Source organism: Schistocerca piceifrons, chromosome 6 (genome assembly GCF_021461385.2).
Source record: "Schistocerca piceifrons isolate TAMUIC-IGC-003096 chromosome 6, iqSchPice1.1, whole genome shotgun sequence".
Lineage (NCBI taxonomy): Eukaryota > Metazoa > Arthropoda > Insecta > Orthoptera > Acrididae > Schistocerca > Schistocerca piceifrons.
In genome coordinates, this window is record NC_060143.1 from 243,395,610 (window position 1) to 243,413,536 (window position 17,927).

Genomic DNA, 17,927 nt, shown 5'->3' on the forward strand with positions numbered 1-17,927 from the left:
CAGGCGAGCGTCATGGCCCAGAGTTGTCAGAGCTCTACAATTTTGTTCTTTCCACTCGTCCGGTAATTGTCATGTCACCTCGGTGGAGACACCGATGTATATTGCAGAAATATTATTAAAGCAGGTAACTTGCTCAGTATAGTTCTTTATTGTGAGGATACACGACTGTGCTTCAAAGATAAAGAAAAATAATGTAAGGGTGCGGAATATGCTGGAATCAAATTTTAATTTATTGAATTGACATGTTTCATATATTTGGACATGGTGTTCATGGTTCTACTTTCCTTTTTTTTCAGAGTGAAGCAGACGTGCGGATTACCAGTTCAGCGCCTGAAAAAGTGGAAAAAATAAGTTACGTATCAGTCTTCTTAATCCATATCACAAAGACTTTTTATATTATTTATGTTTACTATTTACTAACAGGAACACATATTCGTGCATCTGAGATTAGTACAAACTACGTTAATGACTATCCTCATGTTGAGGCCTGCCTTGCATGGACTTATATAAGTTTTTTGAGACTGTTAGTACGCGTCAATCTTGAACTGATGCAGCGAATATCTTTTTTTTTGTTTCTATAAGCCTCCATTTGTGCACAGTAAAAAAATCGGTAATGGAAACAGTCAATAAACAACTGTCACCTGGCTAATCGTCTTTGATTACATTAATTACGCCAATGGACAACATAGCAAAGCTATCTAAGAATCCCAATACATAAGTTCCATACCACGTTTAGACCTGAAGAAAATAACATTCTCCGCTCATTATCTGCTAACATACCTCTTCTGCCTAAACGCTACGGGATGTGTGGAAATATACCTGCTATAAAAAATGCTCAAGCTATTTTGCAATCCTGGGAAGATAGCTTGAAGAAACTATTACCGGCAGAACTCCAGTCTGCGCACAGTTATAATTTAATGTTTCAATGGTGTTAATCATGACATATTGCGAGAGTCTTGACTGAGGGTAGAGTACTTACGATATGCATCTTCGACAGAACGCACTCAATGACGGTGATCAGTTTCAAGCCGACTTCTTTCAGGACAGCTCTCAGGTACTCGTCGGCTATCACCTAAAATAAAAAAAGTGGGTAATATTTTGATGTTTGGTAATGTATTCAAATTTCGAAAAGAGTCGGTGTTAAGAAAGGACGGTAGCTCTCACCTCCTTTATCATGTTGCTGATACCGCCCCAGAGCAAACGGATGTCAACCTTCAAGAGATGATTGAGCTGAAAATAAGAAAGGCACGAAAATTACTCGGAATCTAGTCACTAAGAAAGAGAGAAGAGGCAGACAATATTTTTTTGATAATTAAATGAATAATATCAACCTACTGCTCCGCTGCAAATTATTTACTTCAGTTAAAAGTACGGTATATGTTTCGCAACTTGGGTCATTTTCAACTGTCCTATAGTAAATGTAGGTACACATCCTGAAATTGGAAAAAACAGAAACATGCAATTCGACAAACGTGTTCCCACTGATTCAGGTTAATTTCGTGTACATAAAGTGAAGTGATATTACATGTATCAGCATCAAAAAGTTTCTCACTCTGTTACTACGTGCTACTGTACACGTTATTCTACGACTTTAACATGGCGGGATCACATTGGTATATTCTCCAGGTATATCCCAAAATACACACTTTCGACAGAAAAGTGAGGCACCCAGAAGATCTGGTCGAATGGCAGCTAACTTCATTCACGTATTCTATACACCATCAACGGGAAAGTAAAAGATTAGAGGTGCTTCTCTGTGTCACAGGTTGAATGGCCACCTGAGTGCATTAGTGTCGTTCGTGTACAGTGTTGCTACGAGGCCTGCTAGCGAATACAGAGTAATGGGCGTGAACTGCTTCAGGCATTGAGCGATCATTGCTCGCTTCTGACTCAGGTATGTTTCTCCTACAGTGATAGTTGAACGTGAACAGCGCTACACACTAGTGTGGATAGGTTTATTGGTGAAGACTGACCGATAAGGGCTTCGTGTGAAGGTTCACCGAGTTCAACGGAAGAGTGATTCAACGATGCTATGCTGAGCTGTTCCCCGTTGATGGCATCTAAGTTGCGTTTATAGGTGGTAGCGTAACTCGGTATTTTGTGTTACACGTTTTGCTGTTGTGGACGCTTTTTCACAACTTCTTCCAAGTTGTAAAAATTATATTCCACTACCTAATTCGGCCGCATCAGTCGAACGCAACCTCGCCTATGCCTCCGAGAAAGCCCGACCACGTATCAGTACTTGTACCTGTGGCACTGTAGCACTGACTTCCATTCTTCCCAAGTTTTATTGCTCCCTCAAAATCCTGTAATGAAATGATTGCGCCTCGCGTTCCTTGTTCGACTACCTTCTCCCACTCTGTACCAGCTTATAGCACCTAGAACACTTTTTTTAATGATGCTGCCGCCTTTTGACGGTCATAATTTTTTTTTTTTATGATTAAGATTTCGGCCATCTCCATGTACAAAAACTTGGTTAAATGTCAAAAGACAAGTCCTTCCTTCATAACAGTCTGATCGATTTTGACACATTAATACGTTTCTGTACTTGAAAATACCCTAATGCCGAAATCTGGATCGTATAACAATAAAATAAAAATCGTACAAACAAATGGCTGCAGCGTCGTTCAACAAATTTACGATGACTGTATTCCAGGATAAATAAAAATTACCTAGAACACTTCCCCTGTCCTACTCCTTCCATGAAGTTAAATCCCAACACTGTGTACTGTCTTCCGCGCCAGGAAACTCTGGCAAGCTACAGCGTTTCCATTAACACATCACAGTTTCTGCTTTTCTAGAAACTCTCCATGTCCTTTCCTAATGTAAGTTAAAGAGTATTCCATTTCGAGGCCGCTAGCTCATCCCTAAAATCTACCCTTCCTTAAAACCATAGTGTATCCTACCCAGCCCACCCTATTCCAAATGATTGTTGCAGCTCTTAAGCTCCTTCCTCAGCTGCTATTTCACTCATGCCTTAATACTTGTATCCCAATTATCAGCTCCTTCTCGCACAGACATCCCCAATCTTCTTCGATGCAATAGTCTCCCCAATACTACCCACATTCATTATCCAGAGTTGTCGGATGCCCCCATCTCGCTCAGAACAAACACAATGTACAAAGCATCACAACAATTTTTTCATCATTTCCTAAATATTTTACTAAAAGCCTAAATTTTGTACTTTAATTGTTCAATAATGGAAATTTGGCAGGTGTCGGCCAAGCACCCCTTGGGAAATAGAAAGAAGTGGACGAGAACGACGGTTGTTGGAATGCGTCATCTGTAGTTTCTACAGTTTGAGCAACTGAATCCTTAGGACAATTTTGGACCTGGCGAGCTGATACGACAGCTAACTGCGAGATACTGAACCGTACGACTCTTCCACTTCTGCTGATGTATTGATAGCTCCTGACTGCAGTTTGATTGTCAGAAGCGTCCTACGTCGCCGCACCCTACGCCACCGTTGTTCACCCTCGGGAAGCAGATGCGGCCCATTGCAGTCCTCGATGTCGTATACCATAACTGCAGCCCTGATCAGGATTGACTGCCTAGCCTGACAGCATCTACAGCCACCTGAGCCCTTATAATATGGAACCTGGTGCAAAATAAGCGAAATGTATAACCCAGAACACTGGCAAGCAGGACGCAAAAGGGAGATGGAAGGAACAAGGAAAATTAAAGTCTAATATCCCGTCGACGACGAAATCATTCGAGATGAAGCACAAACCAGTAAAGGGAACGAATGTGGAGGGAAATCGTCCGTGATCATTCAAAGGAACCGTCCCAGTACTTACCGTACACTATGTAGGGAAATTACGGGACACCTAACACGGGAGAGGGGCTAAAAACGAGATCTGTGTCTTATCACTGCGCCAACTCCTTCAGCCGCAAAGAGATACAAGACCTGCACTTTGAAACAGAGATTATTAATAAGAAGTGGAAGCCGTTTACTTACTTGGGAAACATATAGATATTGCAATGTTTAAAGTAAAGGAACACAAGACAACAATATCGTGTAGGATATACGTCTTGTACGTCTTATGAAGTGTTGTGGCGTAGAAAATGTACACCATTTAGCGAAAAAGATCAAGCGTTTGATCTAGGAGACAGTTGTAGCGAGTGTTGCGCCTACTTCTGTACACTGTACCGCTTTTGTGGAAGGGTGAACAGTGGTCCATTATCATTTTCACCTTTCCTATGCCGTGGGCGATTGGCACACAAGAAAAAGACTATAGCATACTAGAGTGACTCCTAAACTGTAAATTTTTATTCATACTCATTTCTTGATCTGCATACCTGTGGAAAAAGGTTGCTCCTTAACTCATTACGGAGCGAGGGCTTACAGACTTCTGTAAGGCACTCAGCAAGGTGCAACGTCTCTCTTGCACCATCTGCCTCTGTAGCAGATTGTGAAGTTGTGCAACGCTATCACACTGAATAAATAAACGAATCGTGCAGCTCTCGTTTGATTTTTCTCTCTCGTTTAGCAAATCGCTAAAGACGCTAAAATGAGGAAGAAATGTTCAACCGAACATTTTCTAAGCCACCTTTTTGTGTGCGAACAACAATTTCCTTAATTCGTATAACAAATTTCTGTGTGGTATCTCCTGTCCCATCCGTTAGATACTCGTAGATGCCTGAAGGTTTTAGCAGTGACTGATCACCGGCAGCTACTCAAACACTGAGAGAGGCAGCGCAGTGATTTACACACTAGACTCGCATTTCGGAGGACGACGGTGAAAACCGGCATCCAGCCATCCTGATTTAGGTTTTCCATGATTTCCCTAAACTGTTTTAAATAAAGTCCGGGTTGATTCCTCTGAAAGGACACTATCGACTTTTTCCTCATCCTTCCCTAGTCCGATGGGAACCTATGAGCTCGCTGTTTGGTTCCCTCCCCCCAAACCGATCAACCAACCGTACCCAAACGGCGTCGTTTTTTACCGTGCATCTGCGATCATTACATAAAAGTCTGTTCAGAGTGAGATATCATTCCTTAGACCAGGCTCTCATCATCTGCAAGCCTCTCACGTTTTCGTAAGACGTCCTTACGATGTAACCTCGCTGTATAGGAAAGCGTCGACTGTCAACACACTACAAGGACTACAGACGCTCTCTGTCAGATCACGCATGTATATCGCGAACAACGTCCCTGCCTCACTACCTTGGCCCAGGCGGGATGTAATATTTCGTCTTGTAATGTCTCCATATTACTAACGACGTACTGATTATCGAGTTGAGTGGCACAGTCGTCGTCACAGTTATGGAGGTCCGTTGTTGGAGTCTTCTGAACATTCGGATTTACCTTTCTGTAACCTCTCTAAATCGCTTAAGGCAGATGCTAGAATAGTTCCTATGAGAAGGACATGGTTGATTTCCTTCCAGGTCCTTTCCCAGTCCTATCTTGTGCTGCATTTGTAAACGTCCTGTAGTCTACGAGCCCGTATATCTGAATCTTTCTTCCTCCTTATACTGCGCTGAAATTTAGAGCGCCACTGGAACAGATTTGTCTACCGTGTAAGAGGCAACCGAAGGCTTTACTAACACGGAAAACGACGTTCTTTGAAGAAAGTAAGGCACGAGGAATAATTATCTGCGTTCGATGACTTCTGTCATCACCTACCCGGCCGTGGCGTTATCTCGTACCTTTTATTCCGACTGGTGGACATCAAGCTGTCACGCTTCAACATAGCACTGTTCCATAGCTTCCTACTCTGGAGAGAAAGTCCTCCAGCTTGTGATGCCTGTGGTATACGATTCAATACTAGCCAATTTTTATTAGAGACCAAATTATGTACAGACCGAACGCCAGCGTATAATATAAATAGCTAATGATGGGACGAAAGTTACACAGCTTTTAAACACTCGTGCATTGTCCACACTGCATGCACATATATTATTTTGGAGGTTCCATTGCGTGGCAGACTGGTTGGACCGTCAACCAACAACGCATATCTGCCGCTTTCTTTTAACCACTTTCTAAATGGATCAGAATTTTTTGTTGATCTTTTATGAAGTGAGACAGGATGAAGTCTCATTGTGTCTGTGAGTGTGTGTGTGTGTGTGTGAGAGAGAGAGAGAGAGAGAGTGTGTAATTTTACGCAAAATAACTTTAAATAGCCTAACTGAAGTTAAAAATAAAATATTTCTTCTAAATTTAAGCCATTTTTATCATTCCCGTAAACCATTCGAACCGGTGCCTTATTGCCGACTCTTAACGAAGGTACTAACATACGGATTAGGTTCCCAGATTCATCACTGGCTGGAAGACTGCTCAAATAACAGAATCCAGTATGCTGTCCACAACAGCGAGTGTTCGTCAGGACAGTTGTTATTTTGTATATACATAAATGATCTGGCGGACAGGGCAAGCAGCAGTCTGTGGCTCTTTTCTGATGATGCTGTGGTTTATGGGAAGGTGTCGTTGTTGAATGCCTGTAGCAGATTACAATATGACTTAGAAAATGGCTCAAATGGTTCAAATGGCTCTGAGCACTATGAGACTTAACATCTGAAGTCATCAGTCCCCCAGAACTTAGAATTACTTAAACCTAAATAACCTAAGGACGTCACACACGTCCATGCCCGAGGCAAGATTCTAACCTGCGACCGTAGCAGTTGCGCGGTTCCAGACTGAAGTGCGTAGAACCGCTCGGCCACACGGGCCGGCTGACTTGGAAAATATTTCTAGGGGTGTAATGAATGGTAACTAGATCTAAATGTAGAAAAAATTATGTCAATACAGATGAGTGCGGAACAAAACTAGGATGTTCGAGTACTGCATCAGGAGAGTGCTGCTTTCCACAGTCAGTCGATGAAGAATGTAGGCGTGTCGTTGTAGACCAATACGAAATGGAATGAACTTGTAGGAATTGTAGTAGGGAGGGAGAATGGTTAACTTCTGTTTATTGCGGGTATGTAAGGGAAGTATGGTTCACCTGTAATGGAGAACGCATGTAGAGCACTAGTGCGACCCGTTGATGATTACTGTTCATATGTTCTGCACCGGGCTAGGTTAAAGCACGATATCGAAGCAATTCAGAGGCGGGTTGCTGGATCTGTTACCTGTAGGTTCGAATAACTTGCATGTATTACGGAGATGCTTTGGGAACTCAAATGGGTATCTCTGGAGGGAAGGTAACGTTATTTCCTAGAAGCGTTATTGAGAAAATTTAGAGAACCGGCATTTGAGGCTGTGAAGAAAGATTCTACTGCCGCAAACGTACATTTCATGTAAGGGCCACGAAGATAAGAGTATTACGAAAAACAAGTCAATAATTTTCGAGTCCAGCTATAGTAAATGTTGCTTGACGCAGTCACTTCGACTGAGTATCTAGGCACATCATTGAAAATTAATATCAATTGCAATTTGTATACGAGAATTGTAGTAGGAGACGCAAATGGTCGGCTTTGGCTTTTTGCGAGAATGTTGGGACAGGCATACGGACAGTCGTTTTTCTCTCACGCTCTTAGGGACTAGAACGGGAAAAGAAATGACTGGTAATGGTACAGAGTCTCCTCCACCACGCAGCGTAAGGTGTATATATGTAGATATACAAGGTATTACAAAAACGTACGGCCAAACTTTCAGGAAACATTCCTCACACATAAAGAAAGAAAATATGTTATGTGGACATGTGTTCAGACACGCTTAATTTCCATGTTAGAGCTCATTTTATTACTTCTCTTCAAATCACATTAATCATGGAATGGAAACACACAGCAACAGAATGTACCAGTGTCACATCAAACACTTTGTTACAGGAAATGTTCAAAACGTCGTCCGTTAGCGAGGATACATGCATCCACCCTCCGTCGCATAGAATCCCTGATGCGCTGATGCAGCCCTGGAGAATGGCGTATTGTATCACAGCCGTCCACAATACGAGCACGAAGAGTCTCTACATTTGGTACAGGGGTTGCGTAGACACGGGCTTTCAAATGCCCCCATAAATGCAAGTCAAGAGGGTTGAGGTCTGGAGAGCGTGGAGGCGATGGAACTGGTCCGCCTCTACCAATCCATCATCACCGAATCTGTTGAGATGCGTACGAACACTTCGACTGAAATGTGCAGGAGCTCCATCGTGCGTGAACCACACGTTGTGTCGTACTTGTAAAGGCACATGTTCTAGCAGCCCAGGTAGAGTATCCCGTATGAAATCATGCTAACGTGCTCCATTGAGCGTAGGTGGAAGAATATGGGGCCCAATCAAGACACCACCAACAATGCCTGCCCAAACGTTCGCAGAAAATCTGTGTTGATGACGTGATTGCACAATTGCCTGCGGATTCTCGTCAGCCCACATATGTTGATTGTGAAAATTTACAATTTGATCACGTTGGAACGAAGCATCATCCGTAATGAGAACATTTGCACTGAAATGAGGATTGAAACATTGCTGGATGAACCATTCGCAGAAGTGTAGCCGGGAGGCCAATCAGCCGCTGATAGTGCCTGCACACGCTGTACATGGTACGGAAACAACTGGTTCTCCCGTAGCACTCTCCATACAGTGACGTGGTCAACGTTACCTTGTACAGCAGGAACTTCCCTCACGCTGACATTAGGGTTAGCGTCAACTGCACGAAGAATTGCCTCGTCCATTGCAGGTGTCCTCGTCGTTCTAGGTCTTCCCCAGTCACGAGCCATAGGCTGGAATGTTCCGTGCTCCCTAAGACGCCGATCCATTGCTTCGAACGTCTTCCTTTCGGGACACCTTAGTTCTGGAAATCTGTCTCGATTCAAACGTACCGCGCCACGGCTATTGCCCCGTGCTAATCCATACATCAAATGGGAATCTGCCAACTCCGCATTTGTAAACATTGCACTGACTGCAAAACCACGTTCGTGATGAACACTAGTACCTGTTGATGCTACGTACTGATGTGCTTGATGCTAGTACTGTAGAGCAATGAGTCGCATGTCAACACAAGCACCAAAGTCAACATTACCTTCCTTCAATTGGTCCAACTGGCGGTGAATCGACGAAGTACAGTACATACTGACGAAACTAAAATGAGCTCTAACATGGAAATTAAGCGTTTCCGGACACATGACCACATAACATCTTTTCTTTATTTGTGTGTGAGGAATGTTTCCTGAAAGTTAGGTCGTTCCTTTTTGTAACACCCTGTAAAGGTATATTTACTCACTCCCTATCTTATTTTAGTCATGGATTAAAGATTTCCACCCATCGTATGCCCGACAATCTCACCGTCATCGTCGTTAAAGAAAACATTTGCTTCTTACCACAGCGACCAGGAAGAAGGCGAGGTGCAGGGAGTAGCAGAGCGCCTGCGGCACCTTCACGCCCACGCCGACGAGCAAGTTGTACATGGAGAAGACCCAGCCGTCCATGATGAGGGCGTACTTGTCGCACGTCTTACAGTGCATGTACTTGTCCACCTTCTCCAAGTGGGGGTTCGCCGAGCTGAGCGAGCAGCAGGCCGCCAGCACGGCGAGCAGGATAACCACCTTTCCGGAGTACATGGTGTCTGCCGTTCCTGAAACAGGACAGTGCACGAAGATTGATTCAGACGTAAACCCATCACTGTTTGAAAATTTTATCAGCGTTTCTAACAGGGACACTTGTGAGACGGTTTCTACCGTTATGGAGCACTGATATTATTCTGTATCCTTGTTACTTTGCTGCTTTTATTTGTTTTTTGAAAAGCCTTCAGTATTTAGAATAGTTCGATGTAATCCTTCGTCCTTTTCCATTCGGCACTTACCGTTTCATCCTCATGTAACTGCTATACCGAACATTCTATAATCTCTTTTTGCGTTTCCTGGTCTTTGTCTATTACTACCATTTTCCCTCTCAACACCGCCTTCCAACACAATGTTGGCTACCTCTGGACGCTACCAATAACCTGTTCCCTCTAGTAAGAGTCTTCGATAGGCCACAATCCTTGTCCACTTTTCTCACACATTCATTTCGTTATTTATCTGTTCTCGTTATCTACGTGAAAACAAGGCTCCGGCAATAGACGACATTCCGTCAGAAATACTGATATCATTGGGGAGAGTTAGCCTCGATCAAACAAGTCGTATATCCTGGTGACAGGCCAAATACACTCAAACTTGAAGAAGAGTATAATAATTCCAGTTAAAAAAGAAAGAAAAAGAACAATTGCTGACAAGTGTGAATACTAACGAAATAAGTCTTGCTTGCAAAAGAATGAAAACAAAAACTGTACGAAAGTGACCTTTGGGATGACCAGTGTGAGATCCGGAGAAACGTAGGAACATGCGTGGCAATACTGGCCATATGAACTATCTTAGAAAATAGGATGAAGAAAGACAAACACACATTTATAGCTTTTCGAGATTTAGAAAAATCTTTTAATAGTGACGGCTGCAATATATTCATTGAAATTTTGAAAGTAAGAGGGATATAATATAGAGAGTGGTAGGTTATTTACTACAGACTAGCTGTAAGAGCCAAGGATCTGAAGTGGAAGCAGTGATCGAAGGGAGTGAGATAAGGTTGCGCCCCATCTCAAATATTATTCAACGTGTACACTGAGCAGGTAATAAAGGAAAAATAGAATAGGGACTTGGGAAGGGAGTTAAAGTTCAGGGAGAGGAAACTGAGGCTCTCCGATGATATTGTAATTTGTTCAGAGATGGCAAATGTACTGGAAGGTCAGCTGAATGGAATAGATACTGTCTTGAAGAAAGATTTTAAGGTGAGCATAAACAAAAGTACAGTAAAAGTAATGGAATGAGTCGCTTTACATGGGGCGGCAATTAGTAAATTACAGTAAGAAATGAGACACTAAAAGTATCAGATAAGTTACGACATTTGGGAAGGAAAACAGTTTATGATGCTGAATTAGGGAGGACATAAAGTGAAGACTAGAAATAGCAAGAAAATATTTCTGAAAAAGGGGAATTGGCAGTATCAATTATAAATTTAAATGTTAGAAAATCCTTTTTTCTGAAGATACTTTCCTGGAATGTAGCCTTGTACAGAAGTGAAACTTGGACGATAGGCAGTCGAAGCTTATGAAGTATGGTGCTAAAGAAGATGTTGAAGATTAGATGTGGAAATCGAATAACAAGTTAGTAGGTACTGAATGAAAAGAAGGGATTGCTTGATAGGACACTTCTAGAGGCACCAAGGAGTATTAAGTTTGATAATGGAGAGGGAAGAGTGCGATGAAAAAATTTTGGATCGATACCTCGGCTTGATGACAGTATACGACTTAAAGAGGACATACTAGTAGGTAGAAGTAGTGACGCAGAAAATATGAGGCATGCTTAGGATTGAATAGCGTAAAGAGCCTTTTGACTAAAGACCACAACAACAATATGACCACCAATAACAAGAGAAAGTGTATCCTGTTGAAGTAGGTGGTACAAAAAATTTCGGAAGAAAAGGGACACAAAAAATAAGCGGAAGTTTTGATATATAGATCGAAGCAAGAGTTTTATGAGAGTAAAGAAACGGTTTGCAGGAATATGCGGAAAAAGGAGGTTCCAATGTACATCATGAGAAAAAACTACAACGTGTTGACGAAAAATACACGAAACGAAACTTGAAAGACTTATGGAGCATACGAATGTAATATTGATAGGGAATAAAAGGGAGTAAAAATAAAACGGAGAAAGATTAGAAGTGGACAGACTGCAGGGTAAAAATTAAAGGTAATGAACCAAAGAGGACCAGAATGAGCTAAAGAATTAATAGATATTCTGAAAGAAAAGAAGACGTCTTGACCAGATGATCAGTGATCCTGAAGGGTTGTGACAGGCCAAATAAAATAATATGTTATATTAACATTGTTCCAGGTGGCTACTTCAGTAACACCTAAATCTGTTTGAGAATAAACTGGACAGGAAAACACAACGGGTTTTGGTCGGTACATCAGTCTAGTGACTGATTTTAGAATCGCATGAAGGAATGCGCACTAGAGACTGCCAGCAGCAGTTTATGCTTTCTCGACAGGTTTTGTTGTTGTTAGACGTGATGCGCAGCATCTGTAACAAATTTCGCTTTGTACACATTTAAATGCCGTATAATATATTAAAGCGCGACAGAATGTTAATCCGAAGGCCCCGGGTTCGATTCCCGGCTGGGTGGGAGATTTTCTCCGCTCAGGGATTGGGTGTTGTGTTGTCCTAATCATCATCATTTCATCCCCATCGACGCGCAGGTCGCCGAAGTGGCGCCAACTCGAAAGACCTGCACTCCGCGAACGGTCTACCCGACGGGAGGCCCTAGTCACACGACATTAACATTTTTAGTACCATCTTGTACCATGAAACAGGGAAAAAGATCATTTTGCGTGCATCATATGTTAGTTGCAAATGAACTAAATTTCTTTATGTCTCAACGATTTTACCTGTCTTCAAAATGTAATTTTGTGTTAGTTCTAAATAGTTTCTATTTCAAAATTTATTTAATTTGTACCTGGTTTTCAATAATACTTCTGGTTAAAGTGATTTCATTTCCTGATTATCCGTGTGCAGTATTGTAGAAAAGTAACAGGTAGACTTTTAAGTGCAGTGTTGACGGGATTTTCTTGACTGAAACGCTTTTTAAACTACAGTCGAATATTTGTTCCTAGGTACGCGATCATGTTGCACCTAGGAACATGCCTTCACTTTTAGTAAGACTTTCATTTTGTGGAGTTATTGTCGCAAATTCAGAAAAAGACTGCAGCACGTACGAAGCAGACGCCATAATTTGAAAATGAAAAAGAGAATGTATTAAACTTCTATCACAGGGCTTGCTAGAGAATAAAGTCTGAAAAGTGGACGAACTCTCTCCCCTGCTGAAGTGAAATATTCCCCTTTGCTCACCTAGATCGACGAGACGTAATACCGGAGCAGTCAGAACCGGATGAGGACTGAGGTGGACTCCGGGCTAGAGCTTCTTAAAATACTGCCGCCGGGGATGTTATCTCGCAGGATTCCGTAAACTGAAATTAACTGGCCTGCAGACGTGTCTTGTGCAATAACAAGTAGGTCCCTGCAGGCCAGTCCGAGATAGTGCAGTTCGTCACCTCCCATTACTCACGGAACACTGATAGCGCCCTCAGAGCGTCGTCTCCGTTCGGTGTCCAGTACTCGTTTGTTGCTCTTAGTACGTAACTATAGAAGTTGTTAACATAACTTGAGTTCACAAGTTTACACAAAGCTGCAACTTGTACCGTAACAGTGCACAGGAGGGATTTGTTACTTCCGTTAATTCATAAAAATTTCGAATCTGCTAGTGCCTTTATCCAACAACTTACCGTCATTGAATTAAAAGATTAACACCGTTTTAATACACAGGGAATTTTTATGATTTGCAGAGTGCAACATTTTTCTGGAAAATCTTATAGTTTATGGCTTTACAGACACATTGAATACATGGTCCATATTTAACAGACACAAACCGAAGATTGATGTTAGACAAATAATGTTGTTTTCATAATGAGTCTCCATTTGACTGGTTACAATTACCACCGGTGTCCCACACAGTCCATTAATGAGGCCTTCTATCTTACAGTGAAAAAGCAAAAATATTCTCATTGGTGATAATGCTACCACTATAATGAAGCTGAAAATATATTTATGAACAGAAGAACAACGAAATACTGAGAGTGTTATTTGATTGATTCTCAGTAAACGACTTACATTCTAACTTGCGAGAAACACAGTTCCCTTTATTCTAGACAAGGTAAGATATAACATCTTTAACAACTGAATTCGGCGATTATGAAACGTGAATTATTAAAATGCAGTGAATGCATTTAGAAAAGAAACTGAAGTTGAAATAATTTTATAGATTTTCTCCAACTCCTCAAATTAGAAACATCTCATCTAGTTGCAAATACTTATTTTGGTAACAAATCCCCTCTACTTGTAAATACTGATTTTGGTGACGAAAGGTGCCGAAATTTTGCTCATCCTACATTATTCCATTCATTAATATCGTGAGGGTTAATTTCCTGGGACGATTCCGTACTTATACATAAAGTATACGTTGCACAATAAAAGGGTCTAGGATAATGTTTTGGGACCACTATCGAACTGTTTCTTGCGACTTACGAGTCACACTTTCTAAATAATAGTACCATCTACATATATAACTCTAACAACAAAAATACCTTCTCTGCCCTAAACTTACTCCTGTATACAGAGGAACTAACTACGCGCCATATAGGTATTTGATCATATCTGTCGTATATTCGTGGTACTGACACATAATAATGCTGCTTTAAAACCAAATGGACATCATTTTTGCTTGTTAACTCCTTATACTCGATAGACTGAATCTATGTCTAATTGAGTGACATTTATTAAATGTTATTGTAGATTTATATTATGTTACAAACCTCGTTATACAAATACCCAGCAAGTATCCGTATATTAGTAGAAAAATATTTCATTTGTAAACCCAGTATACTGTCTAAATTGCAGTGAGTTGTCCCAAAAATGTAAAAAACTAATTGTATACCACAAGCTACCTCTTTAGTCGAAATGAGAATTACTCGTTCCCTTTCTACAAATGAGATTTTTGGCGTATTGTGGGAATTTTTTATTATATTCAAAATTTATGTTTAGATTTGGCTTCCAGAGGTTCAAGTGGTTTTAATTTTTTAATAAAGTATTAATGCAACAGTTTTCGACGATTTTATTATAGGTGAGAAGAATGGTTACAAGGCAACATCATTGCCAGTGACATCACTGTTATTTTTCAAAGTTTACTCACAGATGCTAGTAACGGTTGCCTACAACTGAAGCGAGGATAAAACGTAAACTGAACTAAATTTAGTGATTCGCACCAAGTGGGATAAATACAGATGAAAAAATTCTGAGACCACATACAACGATGATCACGACATTAGCTTAGAAATATCGAACCTACTCCGGAGTGAGCATACAGAGACAAATGAAAGTTTCTATCAGGCCCGAATTGGGATTCAGAACTCTTGATTACTGCAATACTTACTACTTCGACTTCGTTGCTGAGAGTTTAACACAAATAAAATTAGACAAAATGTAAATGTGGTCATTAATAAACTGTCACCCTGTACCTAACCCACTCAGAAATAATTTAGCGTGTGCATGTGCATTAAGAAGGAAACCAACGAATCTAAAGGCAGACTACGCACATCTGTGAGATAAGCTCCTAAGTAACATTTAACACCGCATTGTTCCATAGGTAGTATTCTAACTTGCTTGGATCGTCCCAGTCGTGCTGTAGCCCTTGTGAATGAGACATTTCCTATCAAACTTGTCCCATTCCTCAGGAGTGTCTGTCATGACGTCATCTAGTACATGAGGATAACTTCTCCAACGATGCGCAGAAAGTTTCATTTAGTGTCAGTCAGGCTCAGTAGAAGCCATGTCAACACACACACACACACACACACACACACACACACACAAACACCGGAATACGTCTCACGCAGGTGGTTGCGCTGTGATAATGCTTTACAGTCTTGAGAGACTAACACGTCACCGACCTACACAGTGGGTTGGAGGTTGAGGTTGGAGGTTGAGAAGTCAATAAGTGTGATTCCCTTTTTTCATCTATCAGCGGTTTGGTTAAGAGGACTTATTTTTGAATCTGAAAATGATGATGAAACTACTTTATCCACTTGTGCGGAAACCTTGGAGGTATTCTGCAAGAACTAGTGCCTCCGCCTAAATCCGCAGAGAAAAATGATACCTGCTTTTCACTTATCAAACAGATCAGAAGTCAGATTCAGAGCTCATATCTTGCCTCACTGGAGCTCACCATAATACCTAGGACTTACTTTAACTTTCAGGCATCACCTCTCATATTAACTTCCTCTTCATTGGTACCTAAAGATAAGTTAATGCTCACGTATTAAGAATCACAGCCTCATCCCTATCATTGCTGCTGAGTACTGCTGTTCGGCCAGGATCAATAGTGCTCACACTGAGAAGACAGACTGTTGCTCAGTCAGGAAATGATAATAATTACGTGATGTACTCGTAATACAAATACCCTTCTGCTTTCTGTTCTTAGGAATATCCAACCTTCAGCTCTAAGAAGATGAGAAGCTCTTGAGGTCTGGTACAATATTTTCAAGGCTCTTCAGATACCCATTCATCGTGATATTACAAATGCAGAACGCCAAGCTCGAAATCAAGCGAGCTGTAGAGGAACACAGCAAATAAAGTTTATGGCCCTTTTTTTCAGTGTCAACCAGTCGTGGAATATCCAGTGGGAGCAGTCATCAATAGTCAACAAATGTCTCGTATGTTTCCATGATGCAAACTATCGATCTCCCAAGACATTAATGGAAGAATTCGAATTCGAACAGAACAAGGCAAAATGCTTCCATACTGATACAAGGAGTAGATCCTCCAAAAAGTCAATGGAGGATCACGACCCAGATTCGAACACGAAAACGCGGATGTTGTTATCTGTGGCACAAGTGGGGATGGGCTAGCCCCAAATTATGACGGACATCTGACGTTCTATTCATGTTTGTTCTACTACAACAGGTAAAATTTTCAAAAATTATGGTTATGTTCTGTGTGTATGGGGGCCATAGCAGAACGTAAATAAAAGGCTTTTGTTTGTCTGTTATACATAGCTATACTTTATTTCTGAAAAAGCAGGCAATATCGACGTAAAGTAATCTCCAGCCAAGTGTCTGAAGAATTTAAAAAAATAATTTTTTTTGACAATGACGTGTATCAGGCGGCCAGTTGTGATTATAAACTCATTAGAACTCATAATTTAAAATATATCGAAAGCCACGATAGCCACACCCAGTTTAATCTCTCATTGTAATTGAATATTTATTCACTCTTTCCGTAATGGCTTCAGCGCCTCAGCTCATGATGGATGTAATCTGTTCTACATAATGAAATCCAAGTAAGTAACAGTTTTTATTTTCAAATTATAAATTATAATCACTTTATATTCACAATTGAGAGCCAAATATTATTTATCATTATGAAAAAATATTTCAGTAACTCTTCTGCAGAAGATATTCTTACCAGCTTCGAAACGAGGATCAAATTAAAAAATAAGTAAATGCTCGCAACATGCTAGCTGCATACTTTATTAATTGCAGACTTACTCACAGTTACGGGAAAGAACCTTGTTCAAGATTGTGAAAGTGATTGTAATAGTTTGTGTATTAACTACGCGCATACGTGTTGCAGTTGTGCTTGTTGGATCTGATAATCACTGCAAAGCGAAAAGCGGATTTTGGTCAACTGATACGTGGCTAGCACAAGGATTTCTGCAATTTGTTCCCATGCCGCAATAGAGTTTCCTGTTGCCTCTGAAGTAGCGTCATTCTACTCGTCTAGAAATTCAGTTTCAGATTGTTCTGTGTCAATGAGCTTGTTACTTAATTCACTGGCAGACGCTACAATCCGTTCAAAATTACGCTCACGACTTTCTCTAACCCCAGTACTCTGAGAACTGTCTTCCACGATTTCCATATCAAGTTCACGATTGACACTTCTTGACAGAGTTGCTTCATCACTATCCACTGTACTCATCTTGTATAAACTACGTGCCTGAGCACGCTTTAAGACTGACATAACCAAAAACTGATGTAAAGCAATCGCTCCACGAAATACAACGAGATTATTAAAAAAATTACAAAGACCTTCAAATATTTACCCAAAATTGCAACGTCGAAACACAGGACGACAACGGACATTAGTCACCAACCTTTGCCGTAATATAAATAGAAATTGCCACAGTGAAAACAATATATAATTACTTTAAATTCTTGAATTACCTTCGTCATTGTGATGTTCGCCTATACATTTCCGGTTAAAATGCTGTCAAAAGGCAAGTCATTCAAATATCAAGATTGGTTGATCTAAAAGAGTTTACTTCGTATAGTACAGAGTTCTATGTTTCGAAAATCCTGGCTAAAGGTCGACACATTCCTGTGTGAGGTCTCGGCTGAGTGCAATAAGTCCG

The 17,927-nt window shown here is 40.9% G+C and overlaps 1 protein-coding gene across 1 annotated transcript; it reads right to left on the reverse strand.

Annotated features, from left to right (window-relative positions):
- Positions 1-207: 207 nt before the first annotated feature.
- Positions 208-12,902, reverse strand: LOC124803056. The gene is made up of 5 exons (XM_047264185.1): positions 12,815-12,902; positions 9,254-9,507; positions 1,165-1,230; positions 980-1,072; positions 208-330 (listed from the first exon to the last, which is right to left on the reverse strand). Exons 2-5 carry the CDS (start codon positions 9,491-9,493, stop codon positions 316-318), a joined length of 414 nt encoding a protein of 137 aa, XP_047120141.1. The 5' UTR covers positions 9,494-9,507; positions 12,815-12,902; the 3' UTR covers positions 208-315.
- Between the last annotated feature and the right edge of the window lie 5,025 nt (positions 12,903-17,927).